We start from the raw sequence: 16,125 nt of genomic DNA on the forward strand, positions 1-16,125 counted from the left end.
TCGAAAGCAAAGCTTTCAGTGAGTTCCTACAACATAGAGTGCTTTTCAGCACTTTGTATTTCTAAGATCTGGTGTAAACACAAAGTTTCTTGGGTATTTTTGCTTGGTTTGTTGTTTCTTGACCTTAACCCCAGAAAACAGTGCGTACAACATGCAGTTGCAATAATTGGCAGCCAGTTCTGCAAGAGGACGTTCCTCCTCAGACTGTTCATCTTTTAAGACTCATGAAAGCAAGCTTGGAGAGTTTGTTCTTCCCGAATGCTCTCAGACACATTTGTGCTACAAAATTATACTGGTATGAAAATTTTTAAATAATCATATTGCTGCTGCTAATTCACTTTCATGTGTTCACCCTGGGCTGCCTTTACTGCCCCATGCACAGTGCATCACACTCACCGCGCATCAAGCCATGCAGCAAAAAATGTGTGAACCTTCTAGGCAGGCATTGCAGTGCCCTCCAGAGAGCGCCCCGTCTTACCCTGATATTAGGGGATAAGGTCCGTCTTTCAGAGGCTCTGTCAGCCTGGAGATCACCCATGGAAGCATCAACAGGCAGTTGCTTCCATGGAGGAGTGACAACTCGGGGTGACGGTCAAGCGTTCCCAGGTACACCTCTCCCGTGTGTGCTCTCTGACGGGAGGTGGTGTGGAGGGTGGGAAAGCACAGTTGCATCTACTCTGCATATAGCGAGAGGAGACATCTTTAAAAGGGAAAATTGACTTTTCAAGTGCTTCAGACTGTCCCTATAGAAATAATTTGTTTTCGAGAGAGAGACTCAAGCCAGCACACCTGGCAGGACTGGCAAGCATCTGTGCCTTACCATGTCTAGCTCCACACCTTCTTCCAAGCCAGAGTTGTTGATGTGGCTCCTTCTTCATCCTGACACTGTTGCTGTGCTCTCAACAAACTGTTGCTTCCTCTTCCTCTTTGATGCCTGTTCTAGCATCGTTAAATCCTAAGATAGGGATTTAAATTTGCCTGTATCGCGGTGCCAGTAGTTTCAGTGTCATCTGAGGCACTTCCTTGTCTCTGCCTGGAGTTCATCAGGGACTTTTCCTTTCATGGTCTTCACAGCACAGTGCCCCATTAATGTGCTCATGCTGTGCCACCGAAGACAGAAGGACACTGCCTCCAAATAAGCCAGTAGCAAGAGGAATTGGCCTGATGCTTGATGCAGCTGAGGAAGTGGGTACCCACCACCTCGAGTAATTCAGCAGGAACTAGGACTGTCCAGCTGACTCAGCAGATTCAGGGCTGATGTAGAGGAGGCTTATGGAGGAGACTTAGATGATGAGGGAATTGAGCAGCCAAGAGTGGCTGTAGATCTGTGTTTTACATGCGAGGTCCAACTTTTCTCATCCATCGTAAAGTAGATTTCATCATTCATCATCAAGTAGACTTCTAAAAGATTAGGAATCTCCTTTTCATGGAAAGATTTAGTAACATGGTAAACTTCTTACTTTGGATAAAAATGAGGATGTCTAACTCTAAGCAAAACACCTGAAATTAAATGCCCAGATTAGTTACTGAGCCAGATGAGGATTTTGATACATAAAGTCAAGTCTTTTCTTTGTAAAATTCTTTGATTGCAAATGGAATTCTTCTGTGAGGTTCTGTCATAAACCACTAATTGTGAAAGCATCAAAAGATTACCTATGTGTTGCATACTTCTCTCTGGATTTTTATATTTCAAATACTGTACTAATGGAATAAATAACCTATTTTATTTTTATTTACTTTGTGATTTCTTTATTGTAAAAACCAGCCTAAATGGAGACTATTTTTATTTTTTTTAATGTAGTCATCTATTTTTACATTGTCGAGATTAGCTTAGGTAGAACGAAGAATGACCACAGTAAGTTTCATTCAAGTACACCATTTTGATTAATAATTGTAAAGAGATACCATAAATTCAGTATTTTAGCTGCAAAAGCAAATACAGTTTTCCATTTTTAAGGAGGTAAGATACTGTACAAAAAGATTAGACCATTTAAATTTTCCTATTTCATCTTTTTATGAAAGGCAGGGGAAGGAAATTGCAAATATTTAAAATGTCAAACTAATTGAAGTATAAATGATGAACAACTTGTAATGCATGCAAAAAGAAGCCATGGTTTGCTGTGGGACTGTGAAAAAAGAACTGAATAATTCATCAGGATAGAATAAATAAGAATATTTCAATGCAGCAGTTGCAGGTTTGTGTATTGATCTACCTGGCATAAGTTCTTAAACGTTTATATACATATAGATACATCTTAACAGATGTAATTTTAATCCTTTTCTCCCCCTGTTTTGGAATAATCATTATTTCTTTCTCTCTCCTTTTTTAAAATTGTTGAGTCTATTTTGCAATTTCTCTTTTTTAAAGTGATTTTCAAAGTGTGGGAAACATCATGAACTCGGCAGGGGCAGATCCATATATCCCTATAGGAGCACCGCATCCTGCGAAGTCATTCCCTCCTTCTCTTACAAGCATCCTTTCGTAAACTGGGGCTCAGAGGCCACAGTTGAGGAGGACATCTAGGACCCATTGAGTGCATTCAGGCGCTCTGACATGCATTAATGCCTGGTATAATTTAGCTTAAATAATGTGAGTAGGCGCAAGGGAGCCTGGGATGGGAGGCTTCTAAAAACTGTTCGTGTATCGGAGGAGGTGCTGCACAGCTTTTTTTCTGGGATCTCGCAACTTAACATGACTTTGCCTGTCTGGCTTCGTGCTGTTGAGGTGTGTTTGCCCAGTGATTTATCATAGTCTGTTCAAACACTTTATTCTGTAGCGTCGGCTCCATTGGACATACTACAGTGCGTATCACATGGCCGGTAAAGCTGGGCACAGCTGAGATAGTGTAGGGGCAACCAGGAATTAGTATGCAAGGGGGGACGATATTGTAATAAGATTCATCATTATTAGTGCCCCTTTAATGGCCTACTCCTTCTTAGTCAGGGACTGCAGTGCAGGCTATTTTGGACATTTTAAGATGCTCGGGCTTTTAACATCATTGATTTTTTTCAGTGATGCTACTGTTGTCATTCTTCATTTAGAAAACCTGTACCTGTCGAAGTAAGATCAACACACTGCACTCAGACTGTGCCTGCGCCTATTTGTGATTTTACTTGACATTGTTACCTGATGCTCAGTTAAAACAGGTTATTTTTTTGCTTAAAAAAAAAAAAAAGCTGAAAACTTGGTCATCGATTTTTCTTTGGAAACTTAGTCTGAAAGTAATTAGTGGTCATTCACGGAAACCATACAAAAGAAAGGAATGGTAACAAAATTATTTCGTTCTTCAGGAGTTATTTCTGTGCGTTCACACCACTTGCTTTTTGCCCCTCTGTCTGGGAGGCCCCGAGACTGCGACAGACCTGAGAGAAGTACCTGAGACCTTCCAGGGAGTCGCATGGTTTTTGCATGTGACTAAGCAGCATCGTACTCCAGTGTCATGAACTTTAAGCAGTGCTCAAGGAATGGCAGCGGCTAGTGGGGAACCGTCTTTACTTGCTACAGCTTCATAGGCTGGTTTGGTTGGTTTGTGGTGGCCTCTCACAAGAAGGTGTTACGGTTCAAAAGCATTTGCTAGGTCCAACTCACCTGATCGGATTTTTCTGTCAATCGGAATTTTAACACTAATCCCGCAGACCACAGATCCTTGCATAAATAAGGCCCTTTATTACAGGGTTTTCTTGTGAATCAAAGTCTTGCACTCGGCTCTGAAGCCAGCACTTTCTGCAGGCTTTGTATTTTAATGATACATTCTATACTTTTGTTTGGAAAGAACATAGAGCTTAGATGCTAAATGTGCTGCTGTTAGTTGTTCAGAAATTTGATTCTAAAGCACAGCTTAAGCCATTGAAAAATTTGTGGTAATTAACTGAATATTTCCTTTCTGCTTGGTTTAAAAAGGTCAGCCCTTCTTTGTGCCAGTTTTCAAATCTTTCCAGCATTATTCTTTAATTTCCTAGATAGTGTGCCAAACACCTGGAAATACAATTTCCAGATCTGCATCTTTTGGATATCAAGTGTGAGCATACAATAGAGTGATAAGTTAATAAACATAAGCCATTCATATTCTGTAGGGCAGATACTGGCAGGTCATTAGTAAGCTGCAAGTGGCTCTCAATGCATTGTGTGTGCATGAGTACTTTCACAGAACATTGTAAGCCTTTATAGGTGATTCAGCCTTATGCCCTACAGAAACATATTGCAGGAAGGAAGACTGCTAGAAATTAAAAGTAATTGAGGTTCCAATACATGACAACAATAACAGTTTGGCTTCCCTTTTTGTGACGATCTCCTGCTTGTAAATTGCCAGAAGCAATATTCTTTACTTGCTTATTCCAGCTGAAGGATTTGCAAAGGTAACTAATTTCATCCTCTGATTCACTTCTTAGAAATCCCTTTTTTCTTTTCCCTTCCAAAAACATAACCTGAATTCTTCTAATTTGTCATGGTGGTTATTTTTGGGGTTGGTAAAATCATAAGCATTACCAGCAGAATCGTGAGCATTCCTTCTTGTACTGTTTGTAACAGAATCCTGTTCTGAAGCTTGATATAGTTCTGAACGAATATTACAGTCTGCTGAAATTATCTTTAAAGTGCTTGGAAATTGCTGATAAAATGCATAAGTTACTTTTTTATGCCGTATGTATATCCTTGTGCATGTGTGAGGGTATTTATACACATAATACAAGAAAAAAGTGTGCAAGTTGCATTCACATTTGTATATATATAACGACACACTCAGATGCAATATATTTTAAAATATAGTCAAGATTTATCTAATTCACACATATTTGTGTACCCATGCAATCTCTAGCATCCTTCCCCTCAACGTACGTTTGTTATTTTAACAAAGCATTATACCTGTATAAATGAAGACTAAACACTGTACAATTTTAATTTACCTTCAGATGGAACAATGACATTATGACATACATAAATTGCTTTCTGCATTTTGCTCAGGTTTGGGGGTTTTTTTTTTGGTTTGGGTTTTTTTGGGGGTTTAATGCCTACCATGCAATGACAAAGGTTTATTCTCCCTTTGTTCTTTTCAGAGTGCTGCAGCAGCTCCCAGTCCAGTGCTAGGAAACATACCCCCAGGAGATGGCATGCCAGTAGGTCCTGTACCACCGGGGTTTTTTCAGGTATTCAGAAAAATTGTGATTACAGGAATTTTAGGATAGAAAATCCTCCGTTATACTGTTTACAAGTCTGTAGAAAAGGTCTTGTTCTAAACTATGTCTCACTATATGGTGCAATACTTGAGAGTTTATTTCTCAACAAAAGTGAATGGGTGGAAAGGAAGGGATCTCTCTGACTGACAAGTAATTTCTGTTGTGAAATAGCACAGCACAACTCACTTCAAAACTTCAAGGATAAGAAATGGTGCCAGTTTATGAGTGGAGACTGATGGTGTTTGAATAGAATTTTAAAATTATTTCTTATGATAATATACATATATTGCATTGAAACTTTAAAGTAAGAATGTCGTTGGTCGTGTTTAGCTCTGTGGTAAAGCCACAGGCCAGATTTTTAAGATGTTGAAGTTTTGGTGGGAATTAGGCCTAGGCAATTAAGAATATCCCACTGAGCATCTCCTTGCACATTGAAGATCTCAACCCTAATGCCTAAAAAAAAAAAAAACAAGCCAAGGATTTAGGCTGTATGTTGCTTCTATTAAGTTTTGTCCTATGTGAAATTAAATACCCAGTTAGCAGTTTGGACATTAACAGTACAGAATACTATAATGGAAAAAAATGGCAGCTTGTAGTGCAAGGCCAACCTAAGAGTTGTAATCCAAGACTGGACCGCTCCTGTGAGCGAGCTTGCGTCTCCTCTTCACCAAAGCCTCAGTTGTTTTCCTCCACACTGGCAAACTGTGGTTGTGCATCAGGAGCAAAAAGCAGCAGCAGCCCCAGCGTTGGAACAGCTCTTCAGGAAGAAGAGAGATTTCCACTTCCCATGCTTGATCTCACGATGTGAAAGAAACAGCCCAGATTTCCGGGATTGTGATGTGGGGAGAACATCATGGTAGGATGTTCCGTAAAATCCAAGTGCTGAAATCCAAGTAGAGACCAGCGTCTTTTTCTTTCTTCCCTGAGATACATAGACAAAAGAAACATGTTTTATCTGGAAAAAAAGAAGAAATGCTTTTTGTTCCTTTTTTAAATTTTATTTATTTAATCCAAATGGCGATTGTACAAAAATGGCAGGATATCAGGAGTCTTTATTTATGCTGTATGTAAGTGATGTTATTTGTATGGTCTTCATTCTCCCACAGCCACAGAGGGAAAAACTGCTATCTGCAGTACTGTTGTCTACGTAAAGAAACCCTAAACCTGGCATGAGCATGTTGTTTCCTTCATCAACTCAAAAACTGAGGCATGATTTTTAATACATGAATGAAAAAATATTTGCAAGTGAAGTAGAAAATATCTTACTGTTGCCAGTCACAAAATCCTCAGGAGTTGGCAGAGCTGATTAATTATTTTATTTCTGCTTTTACTGTTTTGAACAGCTGGTTAGGTAGATTTTTTTTTAAACACAATTTAATCTTAGTTTTTATATTGTATAAATATTTCACTTTTTCTTATTTTAGCCACCCACTCCAGTTGAAATGTCAAAGGAATTAAAGTTTTTTTTTTTTTTTCTTTTACTGTCTTTGAGGACAATTAAGAGGGGGAAGGGGCACAGATAGGACAAGTATGCGAAGTACAGAGGAGAGAGTAACTATTTTAAAGGTTTTGCAGGAGGAGGGTGTGGGAGTTTTGTTTTCAGAAGTGTGAAAAGACTTCTAGCCACTCTAGATCTTTAAAGGTGTAAGAAAGACAAGATGATAGAAAGTTAAGTATGGGTAAATTTTCCTTGTCTGCCAGTATCTGACTTCAGTCTTACTTGAAGCCCCACCAACAGCCTGCTCTTTTTGCAAGGCCTGGGATTGAAAATAAACAGAGGAAAATCCATTTTTAGTGTAACATGGTTTGTGACATTAATCAGAGCTATCATCAACTCAACAGCATGGCCAATGAGTCTTCTGCAGGGCAGGTTCCAAGAGCCGGCCTTGCACAGTCTGGTCTGGGCTCCTCCAGACACCACCCTTCACCTCTCCTTGAAACCTCTGGGCCTGTGCCATCGTGTCTCTCTGTAACGTGCAATATTTAAGATTAGTCCCTTGCAGTTTTAGTTGACAGAGATCTACTTTCCTCAGTTGAATGGCCTTGTCAACAGAACAAACATTTTTCGAGAGATTATTAGTTTTTGCTGTAGTCATCTGCGTAAGAATATATGCAGAGAAATATATAACATGCTGGTTAGCAAATCCAACAGCAAGTTTGATAGCAGATACGTTGATATGGTTGGGAGCAATCCCAGGAAGAGGAGCTAAGCCAAAATCCAGTCAGTTACATAGCAGTGTGCTGAAGCTGTGAGGTGTCTATAAAGCCAATATGTACCGGCAGTCGGTGACAATGTGTTGTGGTGTTGGAGTGAGAGTTGTCAAGAAGCAGTTAATATCTGGTTGTAATACTTTCAGATGGAGCTGCATCTTACCAATGTCAATTTATCTGAGGACAAGAAAATATATTGGCAGACATAGCTGTGTATGTTGAACCTTGAAAGCTGAAGAGCATCAACTGCTGCTGTAAAAAGCAGGTGAAAAGACAAGCAAGAAAGAGAAAGTCATGGTCAAAACTTCCTACTTCTTTCATAGGTGCTTTCTCCTGGTTCACCTTTAACTAGGCAATCAGTCCCCGTATGCTTTTCCACAATTCCTTTAATCCCGACTGATCAGAAGAGTAAACCAAAACCACCGCAGAAGACTTCTGTCTTAGTCAGAATACTGACACATTTCTATGAACTGGTGGTCTTCTTTCACTGAGAGGTTGGAATTCGTAAGTTGGAATGCAACTCATTCATAGATTATGAAAATGAACAATTTTGTTTTTTAAGAGTCAGAAGATTATAGAAACAGTGGGAGGATGGTGCTCATATCAATATTTAGCCCACTAAGAATTTACGCTACAAAAACGTCGTAACATTTCAACTTTTTGCAACCTAAAATTTATCTAGAAAGTCATCCTGGAATGATAAGGATGCCTTTTGTTGCTTCATGAAATGTTTGGATTGGCCTAAGCTAAAGCTGTTGACAATCACTACCTTCCAGCTCTGCTTGGCTAACTCAGAATTGCTAGACAATTTAAAGTCATTTCATTTCTCATCAGGACTGGCTCTTGGTTTTGCACTGCAACTCTATTTCAGTGTGCAGCACTCACCACTAACTGGGATGTAAGCGAAATGGATGCTCTTGCTGCTGTGATTGCTTCTTATCAGGCAGGTCAGGGGAAGGTGGGGACCGTGCTGGGAAGCAAGAAATATTACCTGGGTTCTGGTTTTATTGGCACTGCTGACCACTAGCATTATTTCTGTGACCTTTATTTTTCATAAAAGAAAATAAGTTTCTTTTATTTTTTTTGTAAGAGAAAATAAATTTTGTTTATTTTTAATAAAAGAAAGTAATGCAGTGCACTAGTATAGCACATGGAGGTAGATAAATGTGGGAGAAGTTTGGTTTCTCAGACAGAATCTGGTAAAACTCTGCTCTTCGTAAAATGAGTTTTTCACATATATGTAGGCCATCATCACTGGTGCTGATTAGCAGCCTCTGGCATTATATGCCTTGTCCACAGAAGTGGAGTTCTGAAGCCAGCGGTTGAATTTATCTTGCATCTCTCTGTACTTGTATTTTTATACTTCAGTTCAGGTGTTGGATGGTGATCACTGCAGTGCTGATGGTCCAAAATGCAATGTCTTACGATGATACAGTGAAAGGAAGGTGATAAGAGTTGTGCACAACCATTATTATCAACTAAATTACTTTAAAAAAAAAAAAATAGTTTACAGTGTCAAAAATGAAATTTGGAAAGTCAAGAAAACAGGTTTATGTGGAGTTAGGATGTGCCTCAATTTAATCTACTGGTGTATATGCATTTTAATGTAACTTGAAATTTCGTAGCTACATATTTTTTTGTCCTCATCTTCTTTCAGTACGTAGAATAGGTGATACTCTGGAAATAAATTGGGGTTATACAGTAACCGAATCTGCTCTTGGTTCATTAGCAGCGAAACTGAATGTGTGGGACTGGAGGAGGAGCGAAAACAATAGTTCTGTCATACAAGACTCTTAAACTCCAAATTGGAGAACTCAAAAAAGTTTTAGAGTTGATTTTGTCTCAGGCTGAAATAACAGGTCAAGTGTAGTTCAATGAGGGTGATGTGCGGTGGGTCAGTGCTTCTGGTAAGTTGCTTTAATAAAAACAGAGCCTCAGAGAAGAATGGTGGTTGAGAATCAGACGGCGAGCCTGGATGCAAAAAACTGTGTGCAGTTCTGTTTTCTACTTTTTTTCTGGGTTACACAAGATAGGTCATTTCAGTTCTCTCTTTTCATGTTTCTCCACCTATAAAACAATGTCATAATGGAGGATCCTTTTAAAAGATTATTAATCTCTTGGGCAATAGACATGATAAAACAATCTTAGATTGCATAAGGGTTAGGTGACTGTATACGTTTCTGAAATGCTCATCTGAGTCTCAACATTCATCATCAATTTGCCAGTTTTCCTCTGTAGACCACATCCTGAACATGGGGCTAAGGTCTGAGGAAGGCGCTTAGCTACTATGTTAATAAAATAAAGTAATTTAGCACATTATCTTTGCCCTTTTTAGCATCAGAGTTACTCTGTTGTTAGTTTCATGGTATGGCCATTCACAGAGATCAATGTGACCTACTGTTTGTCCCTCTTTTTGGAGTGCTGTCTGATACTGAAATTGTAGGGCAACTGGAGGAATGAATAATTTTATATATATTATGTATTTACCTTCAAGTCTAGACATTGGAGAATGCACGTAATGTCAACAGCCAAAGCTTTATGCAAGATGCTAATAAACTCATTTAGGGTGAGTTAAATTCATCCGCTTCTGATCAAAGACGATTGGGTCATAGAGTTCAAAGATGCTGAGATTTTTACATCCCATGTTGCTTCACTTTAAGTCCTGAGGACAGACAGTGATTTTCACCAGGGTTGGTTCTGTGCAGTACAGACTTAGTTACTTGGTTACTTAGTGCCACTTAGATACCGGCAGAGCAAGGTCTTCAGTGTCCAGTACTAGCCTCACTCCCTTCTTCTTGAGGACAATGCGATCGGAAAAGAATCATGTTTTATACTTGCACATGGTGGTACAGTATGCATTTAGGAAATAACAACATGAACATTTGGAAATTTCATCATGGAGGTTTTGAAGCCCGGAAACACTTCTGTCCCACGGCACACTCCAGTGTGCCCATATGAAGCGTGAGGGTTGTGTTCAGGTGCAAACTGCTGCTCTTCAGGCAGTGAAGTTCTGGCCCATTTCCATCCATCACTTCACTGATCATTAAATCAGCTAAAAAAGTTGAGATTATGTTACATTTGTATTTTTGCAGGCTATTTATTTGGTCGTTGTGGACAGTACCAGCTTTAGTAAGCAAATGAACAGAGACCAGAGGGAAGTTTTGGAGCTTGTGTTCATTGAAGTGTTTTGAATTTTTAAACAGAATGAAAAGTATTTATTTCAAAGGATTGTTTTGATCTTTAGTTACTTTTCTGGTTTTAAGACACCTAAATGCAGAGTGAGAATCATAGAATCATAGAATAGTTTGGGTTGGAAGGGACCTTTAAAGGTCATATAGTCGAACCCCTTGCAATGGTCAGGGACATCTTCAACTACATCAGGGTTGCTCAGAAGTTCTGGGTTCTAATCCAATGGAATTCGTCATGTTTCTCCAAGTTAGTGACAACTAGCACTGCTGCATATCTGACCCTGGTAGCTTACTTTTGCACTGCAATTACAAGAAACATTTAGATGCATATTTAATTGAACCCCTGTTATCTTCACCTCTTTTATTACATGGTTGAGAAGAAGTTTGCCGTGTCTGTGTCTGTATAAGGAACTTGTCTGTTTTTTTAAAGGCAGGTAACAACCTTAGGTTTATACTTAACTCACCTGAGAGACACTGCGGAATGGTTAACTCATCAAGTGCTGATTGAGATTTAGAGGAAGCAGGTTGTTTGATAACTGACAGGTCACTTCTTTAACTTGGTCATTTTTTTAGAAGTTAAATTCTACTGCTGGCTGTACCTTTTCACATGAAAGTAAAGTGCTTTCTCTTTTAGATGCATTACTTTTTTTCAGCAAATTTGTTATAGTTTGTTCTAGTTGAGCTTACCACTAAACATTATTTCCATAGTGCATGTATGTTCTAAAAGAATTGTCAAGTGGTGGTTTGCTTCATTCACCAATTTGTGATTATCAGATATACTTGGAATGGCATGGGAAAAATGTGTCGACACCATGTTTGAAATACAAATGTTACATATGCCTCTTATATAAAGGGGGGGAAAAAAATAACAAACCAAACCCAACCCACCAAAGTAATGTAAGGCTGTCATGCCATCTAGTGGCAGTCGTTCATTCCTATTTAGCTCAATCCATATAATTCTGAAGTATTATTTTTAGCCTTCTTGTGCCTTACTAGGGCTGACTTAATGCTTTGGGAGAGCATCATTACAGTAAGACACATGAGCAGAAAGAACTTTTCCATTTCTCTTCCTGCCTAGCGTTATTATTTGCTATTAAAAATTAGTTTAAATAGCATTTAGATAGTGAAAATAAGCAAAGTAAGTAGGTGAATTAAAAATCAATAACACACTTGCATTTTGAAACAGAAATAGCGAACTATTTCTATATAAAAAGAAAATGGATTTTTAAGCTTCTGTATAAGGCTGTAAAATACCTTTAGAATGTACTTTTAAAATTTATATTTACAATATTTACAGTAAAGTCATAGTATGGTACATTTTTTAAAAAAGAGAGCTTGTATTATGGATTTGATAAATGCAGCATTTGATTAAAACAGTGAAATCTTTGCTATGTACCCCCAAGAAAACTAGCGAACAAAATGATAATTGAGCTGTTTTCCAAGGGGAAGTATAGAATATCTGCTCCTTTTTAAAAGTCATTGGTCAAAGTCTCCCAAACAAATACAGATGGCACCTTTACATGGAATCTCCTCTGATTCCGTGACAGCTGGGGTCAAAGCAGCCCATTTGTGTTTCCACTGAGTCCTTGCGCTCACTTTAATTAGTGTATTAATCTCCCGGAAGCTATTGCATTGGCCAGGGATCTGCTGGGTACGTGATCCTCTGCCTCAGCCCCTTCACGCTCGCAGAACATCCCCCCACATTGCTCATTTGAACAAGCGTCCAGCAGTAGGGAAGATGAGGAAGGAGAAATTCTCCAGCGTCCCTTTAAGGTCGTTCTGGAGTGTCTGTGTTGCTTCTGTGAATTGTCCACTGAGGGGTCATTGTTTGCACAAGGAATGAGTTTTCCTAATTCCAGCTGCTAAATTACATGACTAAAGCTAGAAGAAGCAGGCGTCTCTCAGACTGGTCTTTGCAGGACCATAACTTGTGTCTATATCAATTTGAAACCTTTTGTTTCTTTTTAAACCCCTTTGAAATGTTTCAACTATTGTCTTCTCTTAGCACTCGTAGTTTCCCGGTTTTCCAGGGCATTAACCTTTTTTATTCCCCATCATCAAACAGCCATACTTCATTAACAATGGCAGCATCCCGTTTCATCACTTACCTTTCGCTGCTGATCCTCACGTTGTCCCCACTTTGGCAGCATTACCTGTGCTTTCGTTTTTTAAAACTAAAATGTACAGATGATTAAAAATGAACAGGAGTATGTCTGCATAATTACCTGGATTTGCTACAGGTTCACACCCATCCTAAATTCCAGTGGAGCAAATGGCATAATTGCAGGTGAAGTAGTGAAAAATTAAAGAATTGGGCCCTGAACAGGGCAGATCCAGTGAGGTCCCAGAAGCCTGAAGAGCGTTAAGGTTTGTTAAAACATTACTGTGAGCGAATAAAACTACAAGTGGAGCTTGTGAATAAAGTTAGTAGCTTTGGTGGGCCTTGAAAAGCTTTGAAAATAGATTTTAAAGGGGATTTTTTACCCCTGGGTTTGTAGAATGAATGTTAGTACGAAGAATTTTACTGTATTTTTGAAATCTCCATTGCTTGTAAACATGTCCCCCCCAGTGTAGCAGACTGATGCCCACTGGGAATACTCAAGTGCATAAAATTATGCGTATGTTTAATTCTTTGGCAGAATTGGGATCTGCGCATTTTTGTCCTTGCCAGTATCACGCTGTATTTTAGAATATTTTCATTTTTAAAAATATTTTTCACTTCTATACTATGTGAGAGGGAATTAGCATCTAGAAAGATCTCCAGGTAGTTTGTTCCTCTCTTTTGTGTTCATTTTCTCTAAATACCAGGAATAAAGTCAACTTTAAAAAGATAAAGGTGTCCGAGGTCTGCTGGCTTTGATAATTCTATCCTGCAGTTGTGGTAATGGCTTTACCGCTCGTAACTGTTAGAAGAAATTAAAACTGCTCAGCTGGAGTAGCTCTGAGCCCCCGCGCACCCCTCCTCCCCTTCCACGTGTACATCTCGAGCAGCCACAGACCAACTGTGGTCTGTGGGGTGGTGCGAGGGGAAGGGGTGGAATTGGGCACCAGCCACGTCCCTGGGAGATCTCTTCTGGACTTTTACCATCTTATCCTGAAAATTCAAGTCCCCTGTTTGTGCGTTGAACCTCAGAAATTGAAGGTTACTGACCAGATGACAAAATTGGCATTACGGTTGCAGGTGATGTGCACTAAAGAGTAGGGGAAGGGTTGTCATTTATATATGATGCTTCCTTCCGCTGAGGTTAATTCAGTTCCTGTCACAGCCTGACTTTTGCTTTTTACAAGAGCCACAAGTGCTTGGGTTTGAAGCCAAAATCCTTGGATGATAACAATGCGTGTAGCTTTGAAATAACATATTTGTTAAAAATAATAGCAGGAATAGCAAACTCCAGCTTGTTGTTGTCAAAGTTGTTCCAAAAAATCAATTGTATATGATAATCAGGGGTGACTAGAAGGTTTAATAAATTTAAGGAAGTGCTTTCTCAAGATACGTGACCTGTGTGTATGAGGTCTGAATTCTAAAAGCCAGTTTGTTTTTTGGTAGGTTTTTTTGTTGTTGTTTTAAAATATGGTAATTCTTCGTATTTTGCTTTTAGCTTGTCAGGCTTTAAATACCCTACTTTCTGTATTATTTGAATTTAATAAAAATGAAAGTAAAAACTGTTAACCTGGTTTAAAGTGCATGTAGTAATAGCCCTTCTAAAATTGCTTTTCTTTCAAAATGTCCATCGAATATCATGTGCAGAACTTAGCCCCTTTCTCTCCCACTTGCCAAATCTTCATGAGCATGAGATAATGGTATTTCCCATGAAGTGAGACAGACGTAATAACTGTAGGATTCCTAAAGATCATCTGTCATCAAAATGAGTGCTCTTTACATTCTCAAATTTCTGGAGAAGTAGCCAGGCGAGTGGGCAGATCCTGATTTTCTCGAAGATTAGATCTTGGAGAAATGTTTAGCTAGGGACAAAAGATTCTATTCTTTTTTTAAAGAGGTTTTGTTTCTTCATTTTTCTGTGCAGAGTGTGCAAGGTATGTATTGCAGTATTCTTTCACATGGTGGAATAAATCCTCTATTTCTTGACCAGGGATAAAGCATTAACTTTGTTTGAAATGCTAGTATTGTAACTTTCAGAATTTTAGATTCCACAAAGGTCTGTGGAAGGCTTTTTGATTATTTTTTCTTTTATTTTTAATTTTGCTCTATACTCTAAATTAAATCAAACCTCTTACAGTTGCTATTAATAGGTTGCCGGACTGTGTCAGGCTGCTCTTAGAAAACCATAAATACGGAAATTATTTTTTCAGGGATCATCTGAAGCACAGAGAGGAGCTTGCTGATGGAAATAGGTTTGGTCATCAGGAATGGCCAGTGAAGAGAGAAATCCTGTCTTGGTGCTGAGAGAAATCCTGTCTTTCACAGGGATTTCCTGTGAAATAGGGTAGATGAAAACAGCTAGCTTGATTAATACCAGTAGATTACAAGATGTGTATTGTGTAACCCAAATTTTGTCTCTGAAATAATTTCACAAAATATAAACCAAAGACCTTTAACACTGTGGTAGCCATTTGGGAGGCGAAGGAGGGTTGTACAATTGACAATAAGATGCAGCTGAATAGGAAAATAATTTTTTGTGAAGAATTGATGATAGCCTGTCCGAGCTTTGCCGAGGATAAGTTACATGTTTGTGCTTATCAGCAGGCTGTGCCAGCACAAGAGTGTAATTTAGAGAGCTAATTTATTTTAGTCCTGGTTAGAATTAAAATGTGTTAATGAAGAGTGTCTCATACACTGCGGTGACTGTTGCTGCTGATGGAATTGTCCACAAAAAAATGTAGAGGAAACTAAATGAAAGAAAGCATATGAATTGTAAACTAACTTGGATAAATTCAATTCACACATATTTTATGGTTCACCACTGGTACTCTTCAAGAGTACCAAAACCCATTTCATTGAGAATGGAAGCAGGCATACCAGTGGAAGTTGTAAAGCACCTCTAAACCATTTTATAAAATATAGGAGTCTTAAGGAGATATATTGAAATGTTACATCCTAGTCATTTTTCTGTACTGCTACCATAATAAGAAAATTAAATAAAAGTATCGAGCAGTCTTATTTCTTACCATTTGGACTATAAATAGTTAAATGATGTAAATCCTTTTAACCAGGAATAGAATTTGAAGCCCCCAAAAAGATGAATAAGAATTGTATTTTCAGAGACAGAATATGTAACTTGGCAATTGAATTCATTTTTTAATGGAGGGGAGAAGAATGAAGAGTTTTTATCATTTAGAACTTTAAATGAATAAATTAAGAGATTTGGTCATTGTGAGAATTCCCATTTAGCTTATGATCTTGATGCTGGCAGCTTGGACCCTCTTACAGTACCTGCTTTTCAAGTAGTAGGACAATTCATTTAAAATAATTTGTCATAGTGTGTACAAATTAAGTCTGTGGTTCCATTTGTAGCTTCTAGTGATAAGTAGTGTTTAGAATTTGTGCTCGTTATGGTGACTGAATTATACAAGCCAATTAATACCATTTCAGTCC

The 16,125-nt window shown here is 38.5% G+C and overlaps 1 protein-coding gene across 2 annotated transcripts in view; it reads left to right on the forward strand.

Annotated features, from left to right (window-relative positions):
• The window catches only part of SSBP2 (single stranded DNA binding protein 2), a gene marked incomplete at its 5' end in the record, with an annotated part of 180,432 nt that overhangs the window by 121,705 nt on the left and 42,602 nt on the right, over window positions 1-16,125 (forward strand). For both annotated transcript variants that reach the window (XM_082497818.1, XM_082497819.1), the window contains one exon: window positions 5,053-5,142. In XM_082497818.1, coding sequence (XP_082353944.1) covers window positions 5,053-5,142 — 90 coding nt within the window. The remainder of the gene's footprint in view (window positions 1-5,052; window positions 5,143-16,125) is intronic.

The sequence above is a fragment of the Vanellus vanellus genome (assembly GCF_965231255.1).
Source record: "Vanellus vanellus genome assembly, chromosome: Z".
NCBI classification, from domain to species: domain Eukaryota; kingdom Metazoa; phylum Chordata; class Aves; order Charadriiformes; family Charadriidae; genus Vanellus; species Vanellus vanellus.